This window comes from Sus scrofa, chromosome 9 (genome assembly GCF_000003025.6).
Source record: "Sus scrofa isolate TJ Tabasco breed Duroc chromosome 9, Sscrofa11.1, whole genome shotgun sequence".
NCBI lineage: Eukaryota > Metazoa > Chordata > Mammalia > Artiodactyla > Suidae > Sus > Sus scrofa.
This window is the reverse complement of record NC_010451.4, coordinates 103,508,282-103,529,304: the sequence shown is the minus strand read 5'-3', so window position 1 is coordinate 103,529,304 and position 21,023 is coordinate 103,508,282. Positions and strand designations below refer to the sequence as shown.

At 40.4% G+C, this 21,023-nt stretch overlaps 1 protein-coding gene across 1 annotated transcript in view; it reads left to right on the top strand.

Moving 5' to 3' along the window:
• Positions 1 to 21,023, top strand: part of RELN (reelin) — a 502,874-nt gene that overhangs the window by 434,424 nt on the left and 47,427 nt on the right. Inside the window, 4 exon segments of the mRNA XM_021063495.1 lie at positions 603 to 750; positions 3,385 to 3,643; positions 4,514 to 4,763; positions 9,366 to 9,534. Of these exon segments, the coding sequence (XP_020919154.1) occupies positions 603 to 750; positions 3,385 to 3,643; positions 4,514 to 4,763; positions 9,366 to 9,534 (826 nt within the window).

Here is a 21,023-nt window from a genome sequence, read left to right as displayed (position 1 = left end):
GGTCTCATTACCCGTCTTTAATTTGGGCCTGAACCACTCTGACTAGCCATTGTCTTTTTTTGCCATATAGAGGAGCAGAAGGGAGGGACCAATCTGGCTGAACCATTGCTATGCAGGCAAAGGTCCCCTCCCTTGTCATGTGGACCCTTTAATTATTTAGCCGAGGTTAAACAACTCAGACAAGCTAAAATGTTGAAGAGACCTCTTGTCCCCCAAATCTAGGACTTCAGTAGTTATAACTTCATATTTTAAAGTGGTACAGGGAGTTTCTGTTGTGGCTTAGCGGTAACAAACCCAATTAGTAGCCATGAGGATGTGGGTTCCATCCCTGGCCTTGCTCAGTGGGTTATGGATCTGGCATTGCTGAGAGCTGAGGTGTAGGTCACAGACTCTGCTTGGATCCAGAGTTGCTGCACCTGTGGTGTAGGCCGGCAGCTTGCAGCTTTGATTCAACTCCTAGCCTGCAAACTTCCACATGCCGTGGATGTGGCCCTAAAAGAGACAAAAATAATTAAATACGTAAAGATATACAAAGCATTTACCATAGTAATTTAAAAAAATGACTGTATACATAGGTCAACCACATTTTCCACTTTTTTCAGGTCAGCTAGAATCTGATAGATTCTTATTAATGAGTGGTGGAAAGCCATCCCGGAAGTGTGGAATCCTTTCCAGTGGAAACAACCTCTTTTTCAATGAAGATGGCTTACGCATGTTGATGACACGCGATCTGGACTTATCACATGCTCGGTAATCATTTTTAAATGCCATTGAAGAACCATATTGTAATGTAAAGTAGCAAATTGTTATCAAATCAGAAGGAAGCAGCGCTCTCAAGGACAAGGCCTTCCACTGGAAATGCGTCTCTTGTCACAGGCGCCGTTAAGACACAATTTATATAAGTCCCACTTTAAATTGAGAGTGGACTATTTGTGCAATAACTGGATCAGAAATGAACCATAGCTACACAGACGAAGATTAATACCTGATCTTCTACAAGGTGGTGACCAGGAAATGACAATGTTTAACTTACTTTAACCTCAAGAACATAATGTTGTTCACTTAGTATCATATGAGCTGAAGTAAGCCAGAGAAAGATGAATATCATATGATATTGCTCATATGTGGAATCTAAAAAAAAAACAAACAAACAAATCAACTATTTACAAAACAGGCATAGAAAGCAAACCCACAGGCATAGAAAGCAAACTTATGGTTCCGGGGGAAAGAAGTGGTAGAAGGAGAAATTAGGAATTTGGGATTAACAGAGACATGCTACTGTACATAAACTAGATAACCAACAAGGACTTACTGACCAACACAGGGAACTCTACTCGAAATAACCTATAAGGGCAAAGAACCTGAAAAGGAATATGCAGATATGTATATATAACTAAATCACTTTGCTGTAGTCCTGAACTAACACAACAGCGTGGGTCAACTGTACTTCAGTTAAAAAAAAAAAAAAAAAAAAAAAAAAAAGAACAACATACTGTTGCGTCTTCTTTATCCACCTTCTACAGAATACTTTTCATTAGCACTAGGACTAAGTAGAAATTATTTACCCTGCTTAGGAGAACGCTTATTTTGAAATAGAATACATTCGCGAATTATCACAATTAATTTTATAGCCATTATCAATTTAAGTTAAGGACACCTAAGTATAGCCTTGTTGGTTATAAGCATTTCTTCCCAGTGATTTGCTCATACATTCGAAGCACTCATTTTCTAAATTGAGCACAGTCACTCAGAAACATATATTTTGAACTGACTCAGAGGATTATGTCCTGTCAAGATGGGTATCCCTTGATCATTTGATGAGCCGAAAACTTAGCCGGGAAAATAAAAAATACAGTTTAACATGTAGGAAATGGAACCCTGACCTGATTTTGCAAGTGAACAAAGAAATCAGGTTTTGTCTTTTCAGACATTTCAGGGTATCTTAAATACATTTTAACATATTTATTTTCCTCTTTCTCCTGTCTTTCATTTATTGAGTTATAAATTCGATCATGCTTCATAGAAAATACAATTCCGTGAGATGATAATTTTACTGCTATAGAAAGCAAGATTTTATTTACCTCCGTCCCATTTTAACACATATGGTTTAATTTGATGCTCTTTAAGATTTATTGTTGGCAGCTGAGCTTTCTAATTTAGAAATTACTAGATTTTTCCAAATAATTCTGACATGGTTTATCTATAACTAAATTAATATAAACATTTTCCCAATTGTTAACAGTGTTTCTCTGTAAATGATTATTGTTTTTATAGGTATAAACTCCACAAGGCGCTAACCATGTATTTTTTCATTAATCCAATGTTAAAAGCTCCATTATTTATCTCATCTCTGTAGCATGCTGTGTAGGATTTGCATATATTGACCTCAAAATGCTCCATGTAAAATCCCAATTTTCTCAGGGTTATGAGGTAAATGAATGCCCAGTTAGTGGAGATGGGGGAGGGGAGGAACCCATAAAGAATGCATGATTTTCTATGTGGAACTGATAACTTTTATTATCAGCCCCAATGTATTTCATATGTTTGACATGCATACGTAATTGGGTATGTGTGTTGGGTAACATATGAAATTTACTCTGCATTACTAACTAGCAGAGCCATCAGACCAGGCACCAGCAGCTTGCCTGCCAAAGATAACATGTGAGCTGGTTTTCATTGGCACCCCAGCTGGCTGCTGCCACTCTGTCCACCTCCTGCCAGCTGGGAAGGCTGCCACTGGCTGGCCGCCACAGTTCTCAGTGGCCAGTATCATCCATCCCAGACCCAGCAACAGTCAGAGGTTGGCACAGCCCACCATCGCCACCCCACACTCATGCTCCCCTGCCCCTGGCACAAAAGACAGAAAAGAGGCTCAGGCTCGACACACCTCTTCCAAAAGATTCCTGGCCTTTCCCAAAGAGGGGCTACCCCGGGTGAATCTAAATGTGTCTTGCAAAACCAGTAAGATGAGATCTGAAAAACTGCTGGTAAAATCTGGGAGTGGATGACATTGCCCATAGATGGCAATTACGTTCCTCCAATTTCAGATACTAAGGACAAGGAAGCAGATTTTTCTTGAATAGATAGCAGTGTACTTGGACAGCCTTCAGTCCCCTCCCATCTTCTTATAGAAGAGCCAGAGGGTACAGCAAAAGCTGACTTTCCGCAAACTCTCCAACTGCCGGTGGGGGGGTGGGGGTGCGAAGTACAAGTAAGGGTACAGAAGAGCCTTTTCCGGACTTCACATTTTATTAACTCCCTTTCAAATGAGAAAGGGAAGTCAGGCTTTGAAACGATTGCATATTACCCTGTGCACTTGTCTTTTTGTCAATGGAGTGAGTTTTCACTGAGGCAAAAGTCCACAATGAGTTTTGTTTGTGTCAGGTTTGTGCAGTTCTTCATGAGGCTGGGCTGTGGTAAAGGTGTTCCGGACCCCAGGAGCCAGCCTGTGCTTCTACAGTATTCTCTCAATGGTGGCCTCTCCTGGAGTCTCCTTCAGGAGTTCCTTTTCAGCAACTCCAGCAATGTGGGCAGGTACATCGCCCTGGAGATACCTTTGAAAGCCCGTTCTGCTTCTACTCGCCTCCGCTGGTGGCAGCCCTCTGAAAATGGGCACTTCTACAGCCCCTGGGTCATCGACCAGGTCAGTCCCTTCAGACATCACTCTTTACAGTGTTGTCACTTGAGCTGAATATGGCTTTACAAAGCAGTTAGTCCACTCCCTCACTTGTCGGAGGAAGCCCAGGACCTTATAGTTGAGGACTCACCCAAGGGCGCACAGCTGGATTAGATATGGCACTTAGCTTCCTTTTATTCTCTATTCCTTCAGCTGCCTGCACCTGTAAAAATAAACGGTGCAACAGAAGGCCAATGTCCTGCTTATAGAGGATACTGCCATATGGATAGAGGGACTTTATCAAGCGTGATACGAGGCTATAATTCTCTGAAAAGGAAAATGTGCAAATTAGCATTGGTGCCACATGCAGTCGTTCCCAAATCCTCTTTCCTAGCCTTTGAAGAAAAAAATAAATAAATAAATGTCCCTAACATCCTTATGGACAGTTCTAAAGGATCTTCATACAAAATAAACTGTATATCAAAGAGAACTCAAAGAACCTGTTAATACATGGTAGAATCCATGCAAAGAATTGGAACCAAAATGCCTTAGGCTACAGCTGCCCTTAAATAGAAATTTTACATGGAAAATAATCACATGTAAGCCAAATTTTACATTCCCAGCTTGAGTATATGTAGTTTCCAAAGGCACAATTTGGCCCATGAAGGCTGTGAATGGTGTTGTCGGTCTTTCAATTTGTTTCTGGAGCTTCTTGCCAGATGGGCAAGCAGACCACATAAACAGAAGCATTCTGAAAGGCCCCCTAACATTATGCTTGCTGTTCAATGCCAGTTCTGAGCAATCTGCCAGATACAAACAAACAAACAAAAAGGACTGAACTTGCTCCTATCTCAAAACCAAACTGAAAAGTTGTTTTCTCTTAAAAATCTATTTTAGATTCTCATTGGAGGAAATATTTCTGGCAACACAGTCTTGGAGGATGATTTTACAACTCTGGACAGTAGGAAATGGCTGCTTCACCCCGGAGGCACCAAGATGCCTGTGTGTGGCTCCACCGGTGATGCCTTGGTCTTCATCGAAAAGGCCAGCACCCGTTATGTGGTCACCACGGACATTGCTGTGAATGAGGATTCATTCCTTCAAATAGATTTTGCCGCCTCCTGCTCAGTCACAGACTCCTGCTATGGTAAGTGTCCCCTTTCTAGGTAGAGGGACAGATCCATGTAAATGGGCATCCATGGCTGCTTCTGGTGAAGGACTGCACCACACCCCCAGTACGTCTGGAAGTAAAACACAGATGCACTTCCAAGCAAACCATAACTGCATTCCCAAAAATATGTGTCAGAATTCCCTGGTGGTGCAGCGAGTTGAGGATCTGGCATTGTCACTGCTATGGTGCAGGTTCGATTCCTTGCCCAAGAACTTCTGCATGCCCTGGGCACAGCCAAAAAAAAAACCCAGACAACACCATCAACAACAAAAACAAGAAAAGAAAATGTTCTGTATAAACTGAGTTTTAGAAGTAGTTTTTTGTTTTCTTTTCTCTTATAGCTGCACCTGCAGCATATGGAAGTTCCCAGGCTAGGGGTCGAATTGGATTCAGGATCCTTAACCCACTGAGCAAGGCCAGGGGTCAAACCCACATCCTCATGGACTTTATGTTGGGTTCTTAACCTACTGAGCCACAACGGGAACTCCCAGAAGTTTATTTTTTAAAGCATCAGAATGTGAGCTTATTTTTAAGTGTATTTCCATGAAGACCCCTTTTATTTATAAACAAGAACCCTGATTTATCTTTTTATAAATCCAGATTTTTTTTTTTTTTGTCTTTTTGCCATTTCTTGGGCCACTCCTGCGGCATATTGAGGTTCCCAGGCTAGGGGTCTAATCGGAGCTGTAGCTGCCGGCCTACGCCAGAGCCACAGCAATGCAGGATCCAAGCCGCGTCTGCGACCTACACCACAGCTCACGGCAATGCCGGATCATTAACCCACTGAGCAAGGGCAAGGACCGAACCCGCAACCTCATGGTTTCTAGTTGGATTCGTTAACCACTGCACCACAACGGGAACTCCCTAAATCCAGATTTTTTTAAGTATCATATTTATAGAATAAAAGATTCTCATCACATAGAGAATGTCAGAATAAGCAATAGGATTTACATGTACATTTGTATCTACGTGGGTTTTGATTCATAGGGCTTAAGATTAGTCTAGCTATAGACTCTTATCTATCTCCCAGGAATCATGAAATTTTGTTATTCCATTTTGTGTGATACGTTCTGCCACTGTAGATCACAGTATATTCTAAGCTGCCCTGATTGTGACCACATCTTCTGACTTGTGCGTGTACACACATACCACACACCCACACATACACACGTGCACGCATGCACACGTGCACACGCGCACACACACACACATACACACATGATCTATCTTAGGGGCCATAAAAACTGACATCACCATGTACTTGGACCCTTCACTGAAATTTTTAGATCCATCAGGATTCTGGCAGCCTGGTGATCTTTCACCACCCTATGTCACTATTCCTACAAGAAATCCAAACTAGAAGACCTTGTTCCATTTTACATTCTTGGGGGCCAAAATCTGGAGATTTTAGTTACTTCCAAGTTTCTGCAAAATCCATATTTTTCATATTTCCATAAATCTGAACTTAATGAACAGATTTTGGCAGAAAGAAATACTCTTTCTACCTCAGACTCAATCAGTCAACACGAAACTAATCAATAGAGGTGGAACTTGGAAAACTATAAGGTACACAGCCTGTCTTCACTGGTACAGTCTCTAGTTAAGGGGATGCTTCAAGAACATGGAGTCCAAAAAATGATAAAATCAGGTGCTCTGTGGAGTGGTACTAATGCAAAATGTAAAGAGAGCTCAGCCAAAGGAGAGATAACCAATGAGAGGCCAATCCAAAAAGTTTGGGAAAATTTCACAAAGAAGCAAATCTCAAGTGAGCATTGATGGCTGGAGTGAACTCAAAGAGTGAATGGAGAAGAGAGAACACCCCAAGGTGTTCTGGCAGCATAATGTGGGGGTTCTCTTGGTCCATGGGGGAAACCAGGAGCAGACCAGCCCGAACAGACAATATTTGCATCTAATGGAGGCGAACAAAGTGCTGATTTTGAAAATAGAAAGGAACTAAACGGTCCTAGACACTCACTCCCTTTTTGACTTTTTGTTGTTGTTGGTTGGTTGGTTGGTTGGTTGGTTTTTGGCTGAGCCTGAAGCATGTGGAAGTTCCCAGACCAGGAATAGAAGCTGGCCGTAGCATCAACTAAAGCCACTGCAGTGACAACACTGGATCCTTAACCCACTGCATCACAAGAGAACTCCATGAGTTTTTCTTTAGTTTGGTGAAAGTAGTTTTAAGTAGAGATAGCCTTTAGTGTGGAGGACTTGCAATGTGGAAGACAGAAGCTTTGTCTATACTGTGCATCAGCACATGCCAACATCCAGTACAGTGCCAGGCTGGATAATCATCTAATGAGTGAATAAAATCAACTTTTAGACATAAAATTGAGAGATTTAGGCACAGAGATAATAGTTGAAGCCCTCGGAGTATACAAGTAGACTGAAAGGCTAGAAGTAGAATCTGGAAGGATGCCCAGCTGAGCTAGTTAGCACAGAAGTTGGAGAAAAATAAGACAGGAGATTCAGAATAATGTCCTTCAGAAGAAAAGAAAGCTTCAAGAGCCAGGGAGTCATCAGTAATGTCCAAACCCTGCAGAGAGGACAAGAACAATGAAGACTGACAGGCCGTTGTATTTAATTAGAAAAGGCCACCAGGAGCCTTGGAGCAGTGAGTGATCCCTCGCGGGCTGCACAGGAGAATCTCCTGAGGGATTTTAAAGCTCCCACCACCTTGGCCTGCCCCCCAAGAGTGGAACCCCAGTCTCTGCGAGTGGGACTCTAGCATCAGTAGCTTCAGAAGGTACCCAGGTGATTTCAGTGTGCAGCCAAGACTGAGAATCATGGTCAAAGAGAAGGCAATTTCAGTAGGAAGCTGGGGCCGAAGTAGTTTATAAAGTCTTAAGAAGAGACTGGAATGAGAGAAATGTAAAACTTAAGTTGCAGGTTGAATGTTTTGGAAGAAGAGAAAAGAAACAAATCTCTTTCCAAAGACCCACAGCCTGACTGTGCATGCTTTGGCACAGATTACGTGGTCTTCAGCTACCTCTTTATACCGTTCTGATTTCCCAGTATATTCCTAAACACAGCAAAGCAGGATATATGAGCAGAAGAGAGTTTTCAATTTCTTAGGAGTTCCACCTATACTAGAAGAAAATTTGGCATAAGTTGGTCAGAATCCCTGTAGAATGGTTACATTTTGAGAAGACTGCTCAAGTTTTTTAACTAATAAAAAGTAATCATTATAACATATGGTTACTATCTTCTGTATTTGTGTAGTAACCATTAAATAAATGGACAAAATACATATCATTATAATACATAAGTTATATCTAATTTATATGTCCATACAATATATATCCTATAATTATTAGATTAAATAATAAGTATATATAAAATATAACTCTTATTACTCTTGCTTTAACTGTATTGAAGCAGTAATTTTGTTTTGATTATTCAGAAAATTTCTCAGTATGAGAAGTGATTTTGGGGGGTTAGTGGATGGACTGGGAGTTTGGGGTTAGTAGATGCAAACTATTACATTTAGAATGGATAAGCAATGAGGTCTTACTGTATAGCCCAAGGAACTACACCCAATCTCTTGGGATAGACCATGATGAAAGACAATATATGAAAAAGTGTGTGTGTGTGTGGTGTGTGTGTGTGTGTGTGTATGACTGGGTCACTTTGCTGTGTGGCAGAAATTGGCGCAATAGTGTAAGTCAATTCTACTTTAATTTTTTAAAGTTTTTAAAAAGTGATTAAGGAAAGTTTATGTTTCACTTGATCATATCCCCTTAAAAGAAAAATTATTTCAATGTGGAAAGTTAAAAGCAGTAACTATTAAAGAACAGAGGGGAAAAAATAAAATCAGAAAACATTTCAAACTAGGGCAAATATATAGGGGTAAAATCAAATTGACATTGGATTAAAATTAAAACAATGTGAGTGGGTCAGTATGCTGTACAGCAGAAATTGACACAACACTGTAAACCAACTATACTCAAATAAGAATTTAATTTAATTTAAAAAAGAAATTAAGAGTTCCCGTTGCGGCACAGCTGAAAGGAATCCAACTAGGAACCATGAGGTTGCAGGTTCGATCCCTGGCCTCGCTCAGTGGGTTAAGGATCTGGCGTTGCCGTGAGCTGTAGTGTAGGACACAGACGCGGCTCAGATCTGGCGTTGCTGTGGCTCTGGCATAGGCCAGCAGCAACAGCCCTGATTCAGGCCCTAGCCTGGGACCCTCTATATGCTGCGGGAGTGGGCCTAAAAAAGACAAAAGACAAAATAAAATAAAAAAACAAATAAAAAGAAATTAACCATGAGGTTGCGGGTTCGATCCCTGCCCTTGCTCAGTGGGTTAACGATCTGGCATTGCCGTGAGCTGTGGTGTAGGTCACAGACAGGCTCAGATCCCGCGTTACTGTGGCTCTGGCGTAGGCTGACAGCTACAGCTCCAATTAGACCCTAGCCTGGGAACCTCCATATGCTGCGGGAAGCAGCCCTAGAAAAGGTAAAATGACCAAATAAATAAATAAATAAAAATAAAAAAGAAATTAAAACGTAGGACATAAGTAATTGTGCTTCCTGGATCTTCAGATATGTACTTCAGAATAATGCTTGCTGTTTCAGCTATTGAATTGGAATACTCAGTAGATCTTGGACTGTCATGGCACCCATTGCTAAGGGACTGTCTGCCCACCAATGTTGAATGCAGTCGTTATCACCTGCAGCGGATCCTGGTGTCAGATACATTCAACAAGTGGACCAGAATCACTCTGCCTCTCCCAGCTTACACCAGGTATGGATGTTTCTGCATGTAGTGAACCCAAATGTGATATAACTTGGCATGCCAGTTTCTGCATGTGCGATTTTATTACTTGGATGTTGCTATGCATGAATTACTACAGCGACCTGAGTGTAAAAAGGAAACCAGTTTTGTGGTGACATTGTTCTGTGTTTTCCCCCAATCTAGTTCTCTACTGACATTTAACTCTAGTATCTTTAAAGAATGGCACATGCAAGAAAACAGTGGCCAGATCAGTGAGCTTCTCCATCTTAAGTCACTATGGCAAAAACAAGTCCTAATGGATTTAAATGGAGTCTACTTTCTGTCAGTCAAACTGCTGTAAATATAGCAATGAGTGATATCATATAAATAAATGTAGCACATAAATATGTATTAAAATTACTGTCCACTTTTGAAATTTTATTTTGAACAGTATATTGAGAATTATCACCTGGAGCATTCTCTTACGTGAAAAACAATTGTAAATATATCTTCATTGTGCCTTTAGGAAATGTCATTGGCAGAGTTCCCATCATGGCACAGTGGAAATGAATCCGACTAGGAACCATGAGGTTGCAGGTTTGATCCCTGGCCTCACTCAGTGGGTTAAGGATCCGGCGTTACTGTGAGCTGTGGTGTAGGCCGCAAACACGGCTCGGATCTGGCATTGCTGTGGCTGTGGTGTAGGCCAGTGACTACAGCTCTAATTTGACCCCTAGCCTGGGAACCTTTATATGCTGTGGATACGGCCCTAAAAAGACAAAAAAAAAAGAGAGAGAAAAAAGAAAGAAATGTCATTGGGGAGTTCGGGTTGTGGCTCAGTAGTAATGAACCCAACTGGGATCCGTGAGGATTAGGGTTCAATTCCTGGCCTCTCCCAGTGGGTTAAGGATCTGGCATTGCTATGAGCTGTGGTGTAGGTCACAGATGTTGTTCAGATTCCGTGTGGCTGTGGCTGTGGCATAGGCAGGCAGCTGCAACCCTGATTTGACCTCTAGCCTGGGAACTTCCATGTGCTGCAGGCATGGCCCTAAAAAGCAATAAAAAAATACATAAATAAATATTTTAAAAATTTTTTACAAAGAAATGTCAGTGGCTTAATAAAACTTCCTGGTAGATTCTGGTAGAGAAGTAAGAATAAGCCATGCATTTGCACTCCTGTTTGAGTAAAGCAGAGAATCCACTTGCCGTGTGGGATGGTGTTACCTGGTTCTCTCTCTTTTACCACCGCAGTAGAAAATGCTAATCAGTTGCTGCCGTTAAGAAGGAAGCAAAACAACCAATGCAGTAAGCGGGCCAGGAGTTATAGCTTGGGCTCATTATCATTCTCTTGCCTCCCCACAAATGAAGAAGGAATAAATCTTCCTAGCAAATGATCATAAAATTCAGCCATTCATTTGAGGCACGACTTTTCTTGGGATTATCATAAAGGGGATGGTTTCAGATACTAACAGCCTAGGGCTCCTCTGCAATTGCTGGCTCAGTGGTATGAGACTTATATTAACTGTCAGCAGAGTTGCCAAGTTTAAATGAGATACGTGAGATTTTGTTGCTCATTAAAGGTATTGCCATGCATGAATTATTAAGGTGATCTTAATAAGTAAAATGCAAAAACTCCATTACAGCCGTTGTCTTTTAAGTCATTATGAATTCTGTGAATTATTACCCAGCTACTTGCTAGCATATAGCAAATAAGCGACACTCTAAGATCTACTCCAGTTTGTCATTATATCCTAGAGTCTTTTACTCAAGAAAAGTAATTATTCCTCATCTTTTAATCTATCTTTTGTCTCTTGCACATACTCATAAGAATTTTGACCCTTGCAAATGATGTTTGAAAAATCTGATGAGCATCCATTTCACCTTGTTATAATATTGAAAATTTGCAGTTTGGGGAGTTCCTGTTGTGGCTCCCTGGGTTAAGAACCCAACTAGTATCCATGAGGGTGCCGGTTCAATCCCTGCTTCCCTCAGTGGGTTTAAGGATCTGATGTTGCCTTGCGCTGTAGTGTAGGTCACAGATGGGACGTTGATTTGGCATTGCTGTGGCTATACAGACGCTGGCAGCTGCAGCTTTAATTTGACCCCTGGCCTGGGAACTTCCATATGCCATGGGTGCGGCCCTAACAAAAAATGTTTTTTGCAATTTGTTATGCTACCCTCAAAGTTCATGTCATACAATCATCTTAAAGGCAACACTGCTTTGTAACAAGGCCCTTTGGGTAATGCAGAAAGAAACGTGCACGTGTGGAACCCAAGCCAGACCTCCTCATCGTGCTCTGCCATATGCCAGAGATCCTTAGAACAATGTGCCAGGCTCAGAGCACTTTGTCTCCAACTCAAGTTAGCAGATCTTTACTATGTCTGTTCTTACATCCTGTTGCTTTTTAATATGATGCTTCCTTGTTTTAAGTGGAACTTATTGCCTCAATATCTGCAGAATACTGGGACATCAATGTTTATGTTGTCCCCCAGGACAGAATTGAGAATTTAATTTGTAGCTCTTCACTATAAACAAACATGATGCTGACGACCTAAAACCATGTGCTAGGTAGGATTTAGGAATGACTGCGACTGTGTGCCAGTTGTAGGTCTGTCCACTCATTTATCATGTGTCCACAAAGCTAGGATCCCAATATTAGTGGAAAGAGTCAACTGAGGTTGAGTGTCCACAGATTGACAACAAACCATTAACCAAACCAAAAGGGCCAGTAGTCATCAGTAGCCATTGTTCAGTCATTTAGCTATTCATTAAGTAAATATTTTTAAGTATTTAATTATGAGCTAGGACTGTGTGAGGGGCTGAATTTAGTCCTGCCTCAGTGAACTTTTAGTCCAGTGAGAGAGAGAGGTATTAACCAGAAATCACTAGTAATCACAGAAGTAAATGTGAAATTTAACTGCGATAAGTGAAGGAGGAGTTGACGTAGTGCTAAAAGGTAATACATAATAGAGAGATTTACCTTGGTCCAGAGGATCAAGGAACTTTCTTGAGAAAATGATAATTTCAGTGAGATGTGAAGGAAGGATAGGAGTTAACTAGGAATAAGGTAAGAGGAAGAGTGTTCCAGGCGAAGATAGCAGTCTACAGTAGGAGGAAGCAGGTGTATTTGAGATGCTGAAAGAATGGATCAGACACCGAGAAAGTGGGGTGATGTGCAAAATGATGTCAGACCATGAAGAGCACTGTAGGCTGTACTGAAGATTTGAGGATCTGTTATGTGTATGCTGAAAATCCTACTGAAGTGCTCGAGGACTCGGGAGACATCAGATTTACATTCAGAAAAGCAGGTTGGAGCATGGGGGGATGCTCTGGGGGTTTGGGATGGAAATGCTATAAAATTTGGTTATGATGATCATTATACAACTATAAATGTAATTGAGTAATTAAAAATGCTGTAAAAAAAGAGTTTATTTAACTGGATAACAAATTGGAGAAGATAACATAGGTATAAGGAGGATCTTAAAGAGACTGACTGCTGGCAGCTTGGACTAAGGTGCAGCAGATATAAAAAGAAGTAGAGAAACTCAGAGAAATGAAGGTAATAACATTGACTGAGCTTAATGATAAAACAGACATGGGACAATGAGGGAAAGGGCAGTGCTGAGAATGACTCCCTGGTCTCTGGAGTTGCAAAACTGAGTGCATGCTGGTGCTTTCCATCACGAAAGGGACAACAGGACTAAATACAAGATACATCACAGTCTGCTCCAAACAGTGCTCCATTAAAACCTAAATAAGTTAGAGTGGGTAGAATCATAGTCTCTATTCTCTCCATATATGCTAGGGAAGTTCTTCAGGAAAGAAAGGGAAAAAAAAAACCTGGAAAGCATTGTGGTTTGGTGGAGGGTGCCCACTTTTCAGCCCTGTGAGCTTTTAAGCAAGTCATTTCATATTGCTAAGCTTCAGTTTCCTCATCTGAAAAACGAAGATACTTTTAGGACAATGGTTATCATGGCCACCTCACTGCCCCAGCCCAAGAGCTGCCCAAGGGCCTTTACCCCAAACCCAGGGGGACCAGGCACAAAGCGAAACTTCAGCTATCTTTTACAACCAAACTTTCACAGGGTTAACATTTTAACCCAGCTAACAGCAAAATAGCATCTTAACAGGACCTAGGATGGAGGTACATGCATAATAAAGACTGTCTCTTAAAAAAAAAAAAAAGATTAAAAAAATATGTATACACACATTTTTATAAGTATTTCTTTAAAATGCAAAGTTCACCAGTTTCGTAAAAATAATCCCAAAGTGATTTCAGTACCAAAAAACCCCCAAACCCAGTATTGGCAGTCTATGCAAGCTCTAAAACCCCAACTCAGGATGCACTTAGGAAAAAGTCATCTCCTCTTTAAAAAATAAACCGCAAAAAAACAAAAACCTTTCTCCTCCTCCCTGTTCAACTTCCATAGCTTATTCCTAGAAACACCCAAAGAGTAACAGTGTAAACAAGACCCAGTTCACTTTCCCCAACTTCTGACTACCAGTGAAGGTTCACACCATGGATGGTTCCTTAGCAATTTTCAGTCAAGAAAAAAACAAAGATACTTTTTACCCTATGAAAAGCTCCTAAGTGTGCACAGAAATGTTTGGGACATTGTAAACATTTACTGAAATGTACGTTTAATGAGCTTACCACATAATCACTTGTTAACCAGAGCCCAAGTTTATTATCAGACTTCAGCTTCAATCGGACCAAGAAGTCTTCCCCACTTAGCCCTGTCTGAGTCAGCATGTGATAATGGTAGGACCACTGCTTTAAGTTTCTGCCCTGGAGGAGGTTACAGTCTGATTAGGGAAAAATAAACGACTTCAAAATAATACATGCTGAATGTAGTTTAGAGCCTGACTGAGGAATGGGCTAGAAATACTGTAGGTACTGAGAGATGAGAGACAGTGTTGAAAGCCAGAGTTAGAGAGGATTTCCTGGAAAAGATGGGTTCTGGCCTCAAAGGGTGGCCAAGACATGGGTGGGTAAGGAGAAGAACATCCTAAATCAGGGGAACAATGAGGATAGGGCATATGAGCCTGGGAGGACCACAGTGGTTGCTGATTAAAGCAAGGCGCTCATAGCTAGAAGCTGTGGAAAGCTGTTTGCTAGTAGACTTGGGTTAACTTATAGTAAGCATTGAAGCAAGGCAGAGGAGTTTAGACTTGTAGAAAGAATGAACTAGGGTGGGTTTGGAGCTGAGAATATTCTTCCAAGAAAACAACAACAACAAAAAAAAAACTGGGAAAGCAGAGAGACTCCAGTAAGAGAAAGACAAAAGCATTGTGACAATGACTATACAGGAAGTAACAAGGGTATGGGCTATAGCTAACATAAAGGGAATAAGGCAGATGCTACAGGACATTTCAAAGAAAAAAATTGATAAAACTCAGTCACCAACTTTTTCTCCATTGCACACATCAAGAGATCACTCTAACATTTGAAAGAAACCTGAGAAAGTGATGAGTGGAGAGTGAGCTAAAGCTAACTCCTGGAGGGACAGTATAGCAAAATTAATTAAATGATGCTGCATTACATGTAATGGAACTATTCATTTGACAGAGCGATAAAAATCAGAGCACAGGGAAGATAATGAACTTTGGGGGCATAAACATAGAGGTCACAGGCAATGCTGTAAAACTGCAGCAGCTCTTCATAGGCGAGCATTTAGATAGACAAGAAAAGATCCCTAATTGCATAATGAGTAGAAATAGCTATGAAGTGAACCAGGAGGATGCAATAAGGGAGGTTATTATTATTATTATTATTATTATTATTATTATTATTATTATCAGAATAACATGGTATCTAAAAGCCAAGTGAAAATAAACTATCGAGCAGAAAGCGATGGCCGTCAGTGACAAAGGTTCCCCAGAATTATGAAGAAAAAAAGGGTTTCACAGTAAATTTACTAGATTTTTCGATAAGAAGAGAGTCAGTGACCTTCAAAAGAATGATTTTTGGTGAGATACTGGAAATAAACACAGCCTGTCTTGCCTAGAGCCCATGGGCTTATCCACTATATTAATATTACGTCTTTATTGCTTGCCTAAGAGATATAGTCCTAGAAGAAATAGGAAGGAGAATGCCAGGAGTTCTCTAGAGAGGCTGAAAAAAAATAGGAAGATGCCGAAAATCAATTTCATAGCCTCTAATCTGAATCTGCCTCCTCCTCAACTAATCCCAGACCTAAAAATAACAGGTGGCTCAAGTGGAACGGGTTCTTGAAGTGTCACCTGAGAACCAGGGTGAGTCAGTGCAAGGGCAAGTAACCCAAATCCAGCAAGAAAGGCGGGGTTGGGAGAACTGCCACTGGAAGGCTCAGGTGTGACCTGGCTATTTTAAGTCACAATTTGAAGATGATCCATTCCCTTCTACTAGCCCTAAGGACCTGGCTATACCACTGTCTTTAAAGATCAACTACTATGCTTTGGAAGCCAGGTGGTTTTAGCGACAGCACGAAAGCCACTTAATGTGTGCAGAAGTTTAAAGAAAAGGTGATAAGCCCAAGAAAGGGCAAAGAGATTGTGGAAGGACTGGGTGATGAAATGAGGTTGGAGGAGATGACACTTTTTGCAGGTGAACAAATTTAAGAGAAGAGGGATATTTGTCAGTGAAAATCCCACCTAGTATAACCACAAGGAAAAGAAATACCAAATAACTAAGCGTAGTATTTATTGGATTCATCATGGAGAAATACTCAAGTGAATCACTAGTTCACTTTTAAAGAGAGATTATTTAAACGTTCCCTGGTACTCTTTATTTCTCTATATTTTTACTTCCAGCTTATCAGTATCTTTTGAAAGACTTCTTGCAAGCCTTGGTATTACTGAACATCTTGTTAAAATGTTTCAATCCAGTCAAAGAAGCCTTGGTCTTCTCTTATATTTCTGTCTTCTCATACATCATTTTGATACTTTGAACATTGCTGCTATTGCTTTACCATATTTATGCTGGTGTCTCAGAACTACAAACATAAAACAGTTTTGGCTGGTGTAAACCATGGTACTATTGATTTTTACATACTGAATATATTAATATATATGTGGGCATTAGGTTAAGACAAATTAAATCTATTTCCACTACAACAGAGAGTAAAACTATTTCCAAAAGTTCTGCATTTCCTCTGAGCTTTATCACCTGTCAGCCTTGTTGCCAAAGTTTTATCTGAGAATTTGAGATTTGGCTGTACTTTGTACATATGCCACGTACAGATGCTTAGGATTGTTTTAACAATTAAATATAAGTTACTCTCCATGTAGGATGTATTTTGTAAGTTATAGGAAATTCATCTTATTTGAAATTCATCTTATTTAGGAAATTCATCTTATTTGTATTTAATGCCCTCAGTAGTGCTCAGAGCACTGTAGTTTCTTTTTTTTTTTTTTTTTTTTTTGTCTTTTTTTGGGCTGCACCCATGGTATTTGGAGGTTCCCAGGCTAGAGGTCTAATCAGAGCTGTTGTTGCCAGCCTATGCCAGAGCCATAGCAACGAGGGATCCGAGCCACATCTGCGACCTACACCACAACTCACAGCAACGCTGGATCCTTAACCCATTGAGCGAGGCCAGGGATCAAACCCACAACCTCATGGTTCCTAGTTGGATTCATTTCCTCTGTGCCACGATGGGAACTCCTGTGATTTCTGTTATCATTACAATTATGATTACCAGCAAAGATAACTTTATTTTGCAAAAAAAAAGGGATACCCAGTCTTTTATTTGTAATACTCAAATCAAAATTTTACTGTGAGTTTGAAGGGATCACAGATTATTTTTGACTCACAGTTATCTATTTAAGATCCAAACATAGAAAATTATAGAGAATAGTATAAAACATAATCATCACAGTTTTAACAATGATTTATGACCAACCATGTTTCATCAATAGCACTGCTCACTCCTGCCCCCCGTGTTATTTCGAAGCAAATCTTAGGCATCATATCATTTCAACTGTAAATACTTTAGTTTGTATATCTAAAATAATTTTTTAAAATAACTGTCAAATCATTATCATACCAAAAAATTAATGATTGTTTCTTGTACTTACTAAGTATTCAGTGTTCAGATGTCCCTGTTTGTCTAAGATGTATTATAGTTTTTTTCAAATTAGGATATAAATCAACATAGTTGGTTGACATGTGTCTTTTTTTTATTTTATTTTTTCCCACTGTACAGCATGGGGATCAAGTTACTCTTACATGTATACATTTTTTCCCCACCCTTTGTTCTGTTGCAATATGAGTATCTAGACATAGTTCTCTATGCTACTCAGCAGGATCTCCTTTTAAATCTATTCTAAGTTGTATCTGATAACCTCAAGCTTCCAATCCCTCCCACTCCCTCCCTCTCCTGTCGGGCAGCCACAAGTCTATTCTCCAAGTCCATGATTTTCTTTTCTGTGGCGATGTTCATTTGTGCTGGATATTAGATTCCAGTTATAAGTGATATCATATGGTATTTGTCTTTCTGACTCATTTCACTCAGTATGAGAGTCTCTAGTTCCATCCATGTTGCTGCAAATGGCATTATGGGTTGACATGTCTCTTAATTCTCCAACCTCAAGTAGATAAGAGCTAAAGTCAAGCTTTTAAGATGAGAGCTAAGAAGTTATTTGCTTTCATCACAGACACACAGTCAGTGGCTGAACCAGAATTGCACCAAAGTTCTCCATTTGTTTCTCTATCAAGGAAGAAAAAAAGGCCATGTGAGGTGGCTCATTTAAATTCTCCTATTACTAACTGTCATGTGCTTTCCACCCTACTTCCCCAGAGGTATCTTGAAGGATCTGGGTCACCTTATAGGGGTACTTTAGCTTTATCACATTTGCCTGAGATCGTAACCTGTAGTCTAAACATTTTCTCTTCTCCTGACAATATTCAGACCTCAGTGAATTAAAACAAGAAATTTAAGAGAAAAGCAAGTGACAGTATACATTCTTTCATGCACAGATTAGTGCTCCCTAAAAATGCCAAAACATTGCACTGATTTAGTGTCCTGTAAATGCCCAATGTTTCATTACAATCACCCAGAGCATTTTCTCCCAAAAGACCTGGGATGCACAAATTAAGTGACCCCTGCCAGCTGCCAAATCGTGGTCTTCCAGCCTTTACCTGACATCCAGGACAGCCAGGGTTCTCAGTAACACACCAACTCCAGCAACAATGTGCCAAGTCAGGAGTTAGTGGGTTTCAGATTCAGTTCTAGACTTAAAAAGCTCTAGAACCCTCCCTCCTTGACTGGCAGTCCTCCCACCTGTGAAATGAGACCTTTGTACAAAACAGTTTCTAAGAGTCACCTGCTCGTTTCCACAACAAAGTGTGACTTCCTTCTTTTGTTCATAGCTCAGTGTCATCTTTATCAAGTTATCCTCTAGAACAGGGTCTTTGGGTTCCCCTGTTGGATGGCCCATCCCTTTAGAGCCCTTCACAGGTGATTCATTCACACTCCTGGTACCAAAGTTCATGCCTCCTTTCTAGCCTATTTTTGTCTATAGATCATAGGCTATGACCTTCTGCTCAGTTGAGCTCTCTATGCTTCTTCTCAAGTATATGCCTACGAATGGAACTTCTGGGTCCTATGATAACTCTGTGTTCAATGTTTTGAGAAACTGGCCACCTGTTTTCCCACAGCAGCTACACCATTTTACATTCCGACAAAGAGCTTATGAGGGTTCCCATTTCTCCACATCCTTGCCAACACTTGTTATTGCTGGGTTTTTTTCATCATAGTCATCTGGGTGGGTATGAAGTTTTATCTCATTGTGGTTTTGATTTGCATTTCTCTAATGACTTATGATCATGTGTTTCCCATGTGTTTTTGGCCATTTATATAACTTCTTTAGAATATTCTCCACTTTTGTCCAACACAGAGACGTAGAGTCACGGAGGAAATTTTATGCCCAATATAAAGGCAGGGTCTTGGGTAGCAAGGCAAATGTGGGACACATTTTGAAATGAGACAGGCACTGCCAAGCTTCTAACTCAAACACAGAGGGCCAGGGACTTCACCTCTGACATGGAATTGCAGAAGTCAAGATAGACTTGTGTATACCTTCAGCGGCAGGAGACACAGCTGCCCACAGCTAAACATCTTTTCAAATTTAGGGATAATGATAGGAATAGGATTATTTTGTACAAGTTGAGATAGGGTTTTGAAGTTGAGAATACAGAGTAATAATGAACCAATATATCCTTGCCTTATCTCAGTTTTGCACATGAATTAGTGTGATTTATGGCCTTGGGCTTCAATGCCTTCATTGGCGGAGTCAGAGGGTTGGCTCTTTTTTCTAGTTTTTAATATTTTATGTACCTCTTTGAGAGTAAAAGAAACATCAGGAAGACTGAGAAGGCTTTTTGAAAAGTAATGTATTGTTTCCATCAAAGGACTTTTTCTCTGGATGATGCTGCTGAAAATGAGGACTTCCTATGTAGACAGAGCCATTCTGAAGAAAAGAGTAGATAGGAAAGACTCTGCAGTTTGTATCACGATTTATTAAAAGATGTGTAGACAGTGTGAGGAAAGTTCCTGGGGAGAGCAGTCATGAAAACTGTACTATTGACAACAACACTTTTTAACTACTTTGCAAAGGATGTTTAATTATCAAGCAACATTTATGAGCACTTACACTATACTGTAGACAGAGAGGAAATGATATAAATTCAGAAAGCATGCAAGGAGAGACATTTCAAGGATATAGAAAAAGGAGAAATCTGCTCTGCCGCCACTTTCCCCACAATGCCAAGAAGCAGCAGCTGGTGAAAGCCATCATTATATGGAAGCTTCAGGATAAATGATGACACCTGCCAAGGGACTTCACCAAGACACTTGCAGGTCTTGGTAAACATGAACTAATTAATTTTCACAACACCCTTGTGAGGTGGGAAGTAGCATTTCCCTCGTTTTGCAGGCGGGGAAATGTCAGCACATAAACATAACCGATTTGGCCCCTTTCTACAGTGAACCTGTGACAAGGATGGGAATAAGATGTCCTGGAGCTTCAACTTCCAGACTTTCATTTTTTTAACTGGTATTCCGATTTATCCCCTTAGTGAAAGTGTCCCCTTTTCTTATAAGATATATTGGACAGTCTATGCATCTCCTGTTTCATGGGGTAGGTATGATTATCCCCAGGAATAGAAAATTATTCCATTTAAGATGGGTTCCTTAAAAGCATCGAATTTAACGCCTTTATCATATATATATATAAAGTTACTCACTATGGACATAGAATTTACTAGAACCAGAGTGCAGATCACAGTCTTTAGTTATCTTTGCTCTCATTGCCAACTCCAGTTCTCGTACATTGTGTATGTGGTCGCCCACTGTTTGCTTTTCTCTGGAATGCCACAGAGTTGTCCACACTGAAAATGTCATGGTCTGAAGTCCCCATAAAAGCCATCAACTCCAACCATGCATCTGGCTCTGAAATCCTGTATATAATCTTTCTGATAAGTGGCTGCCTAGACTGTGATTCAGCCCAGCCAGTGTTCAGAAAGCCCCACCTGCTAGGC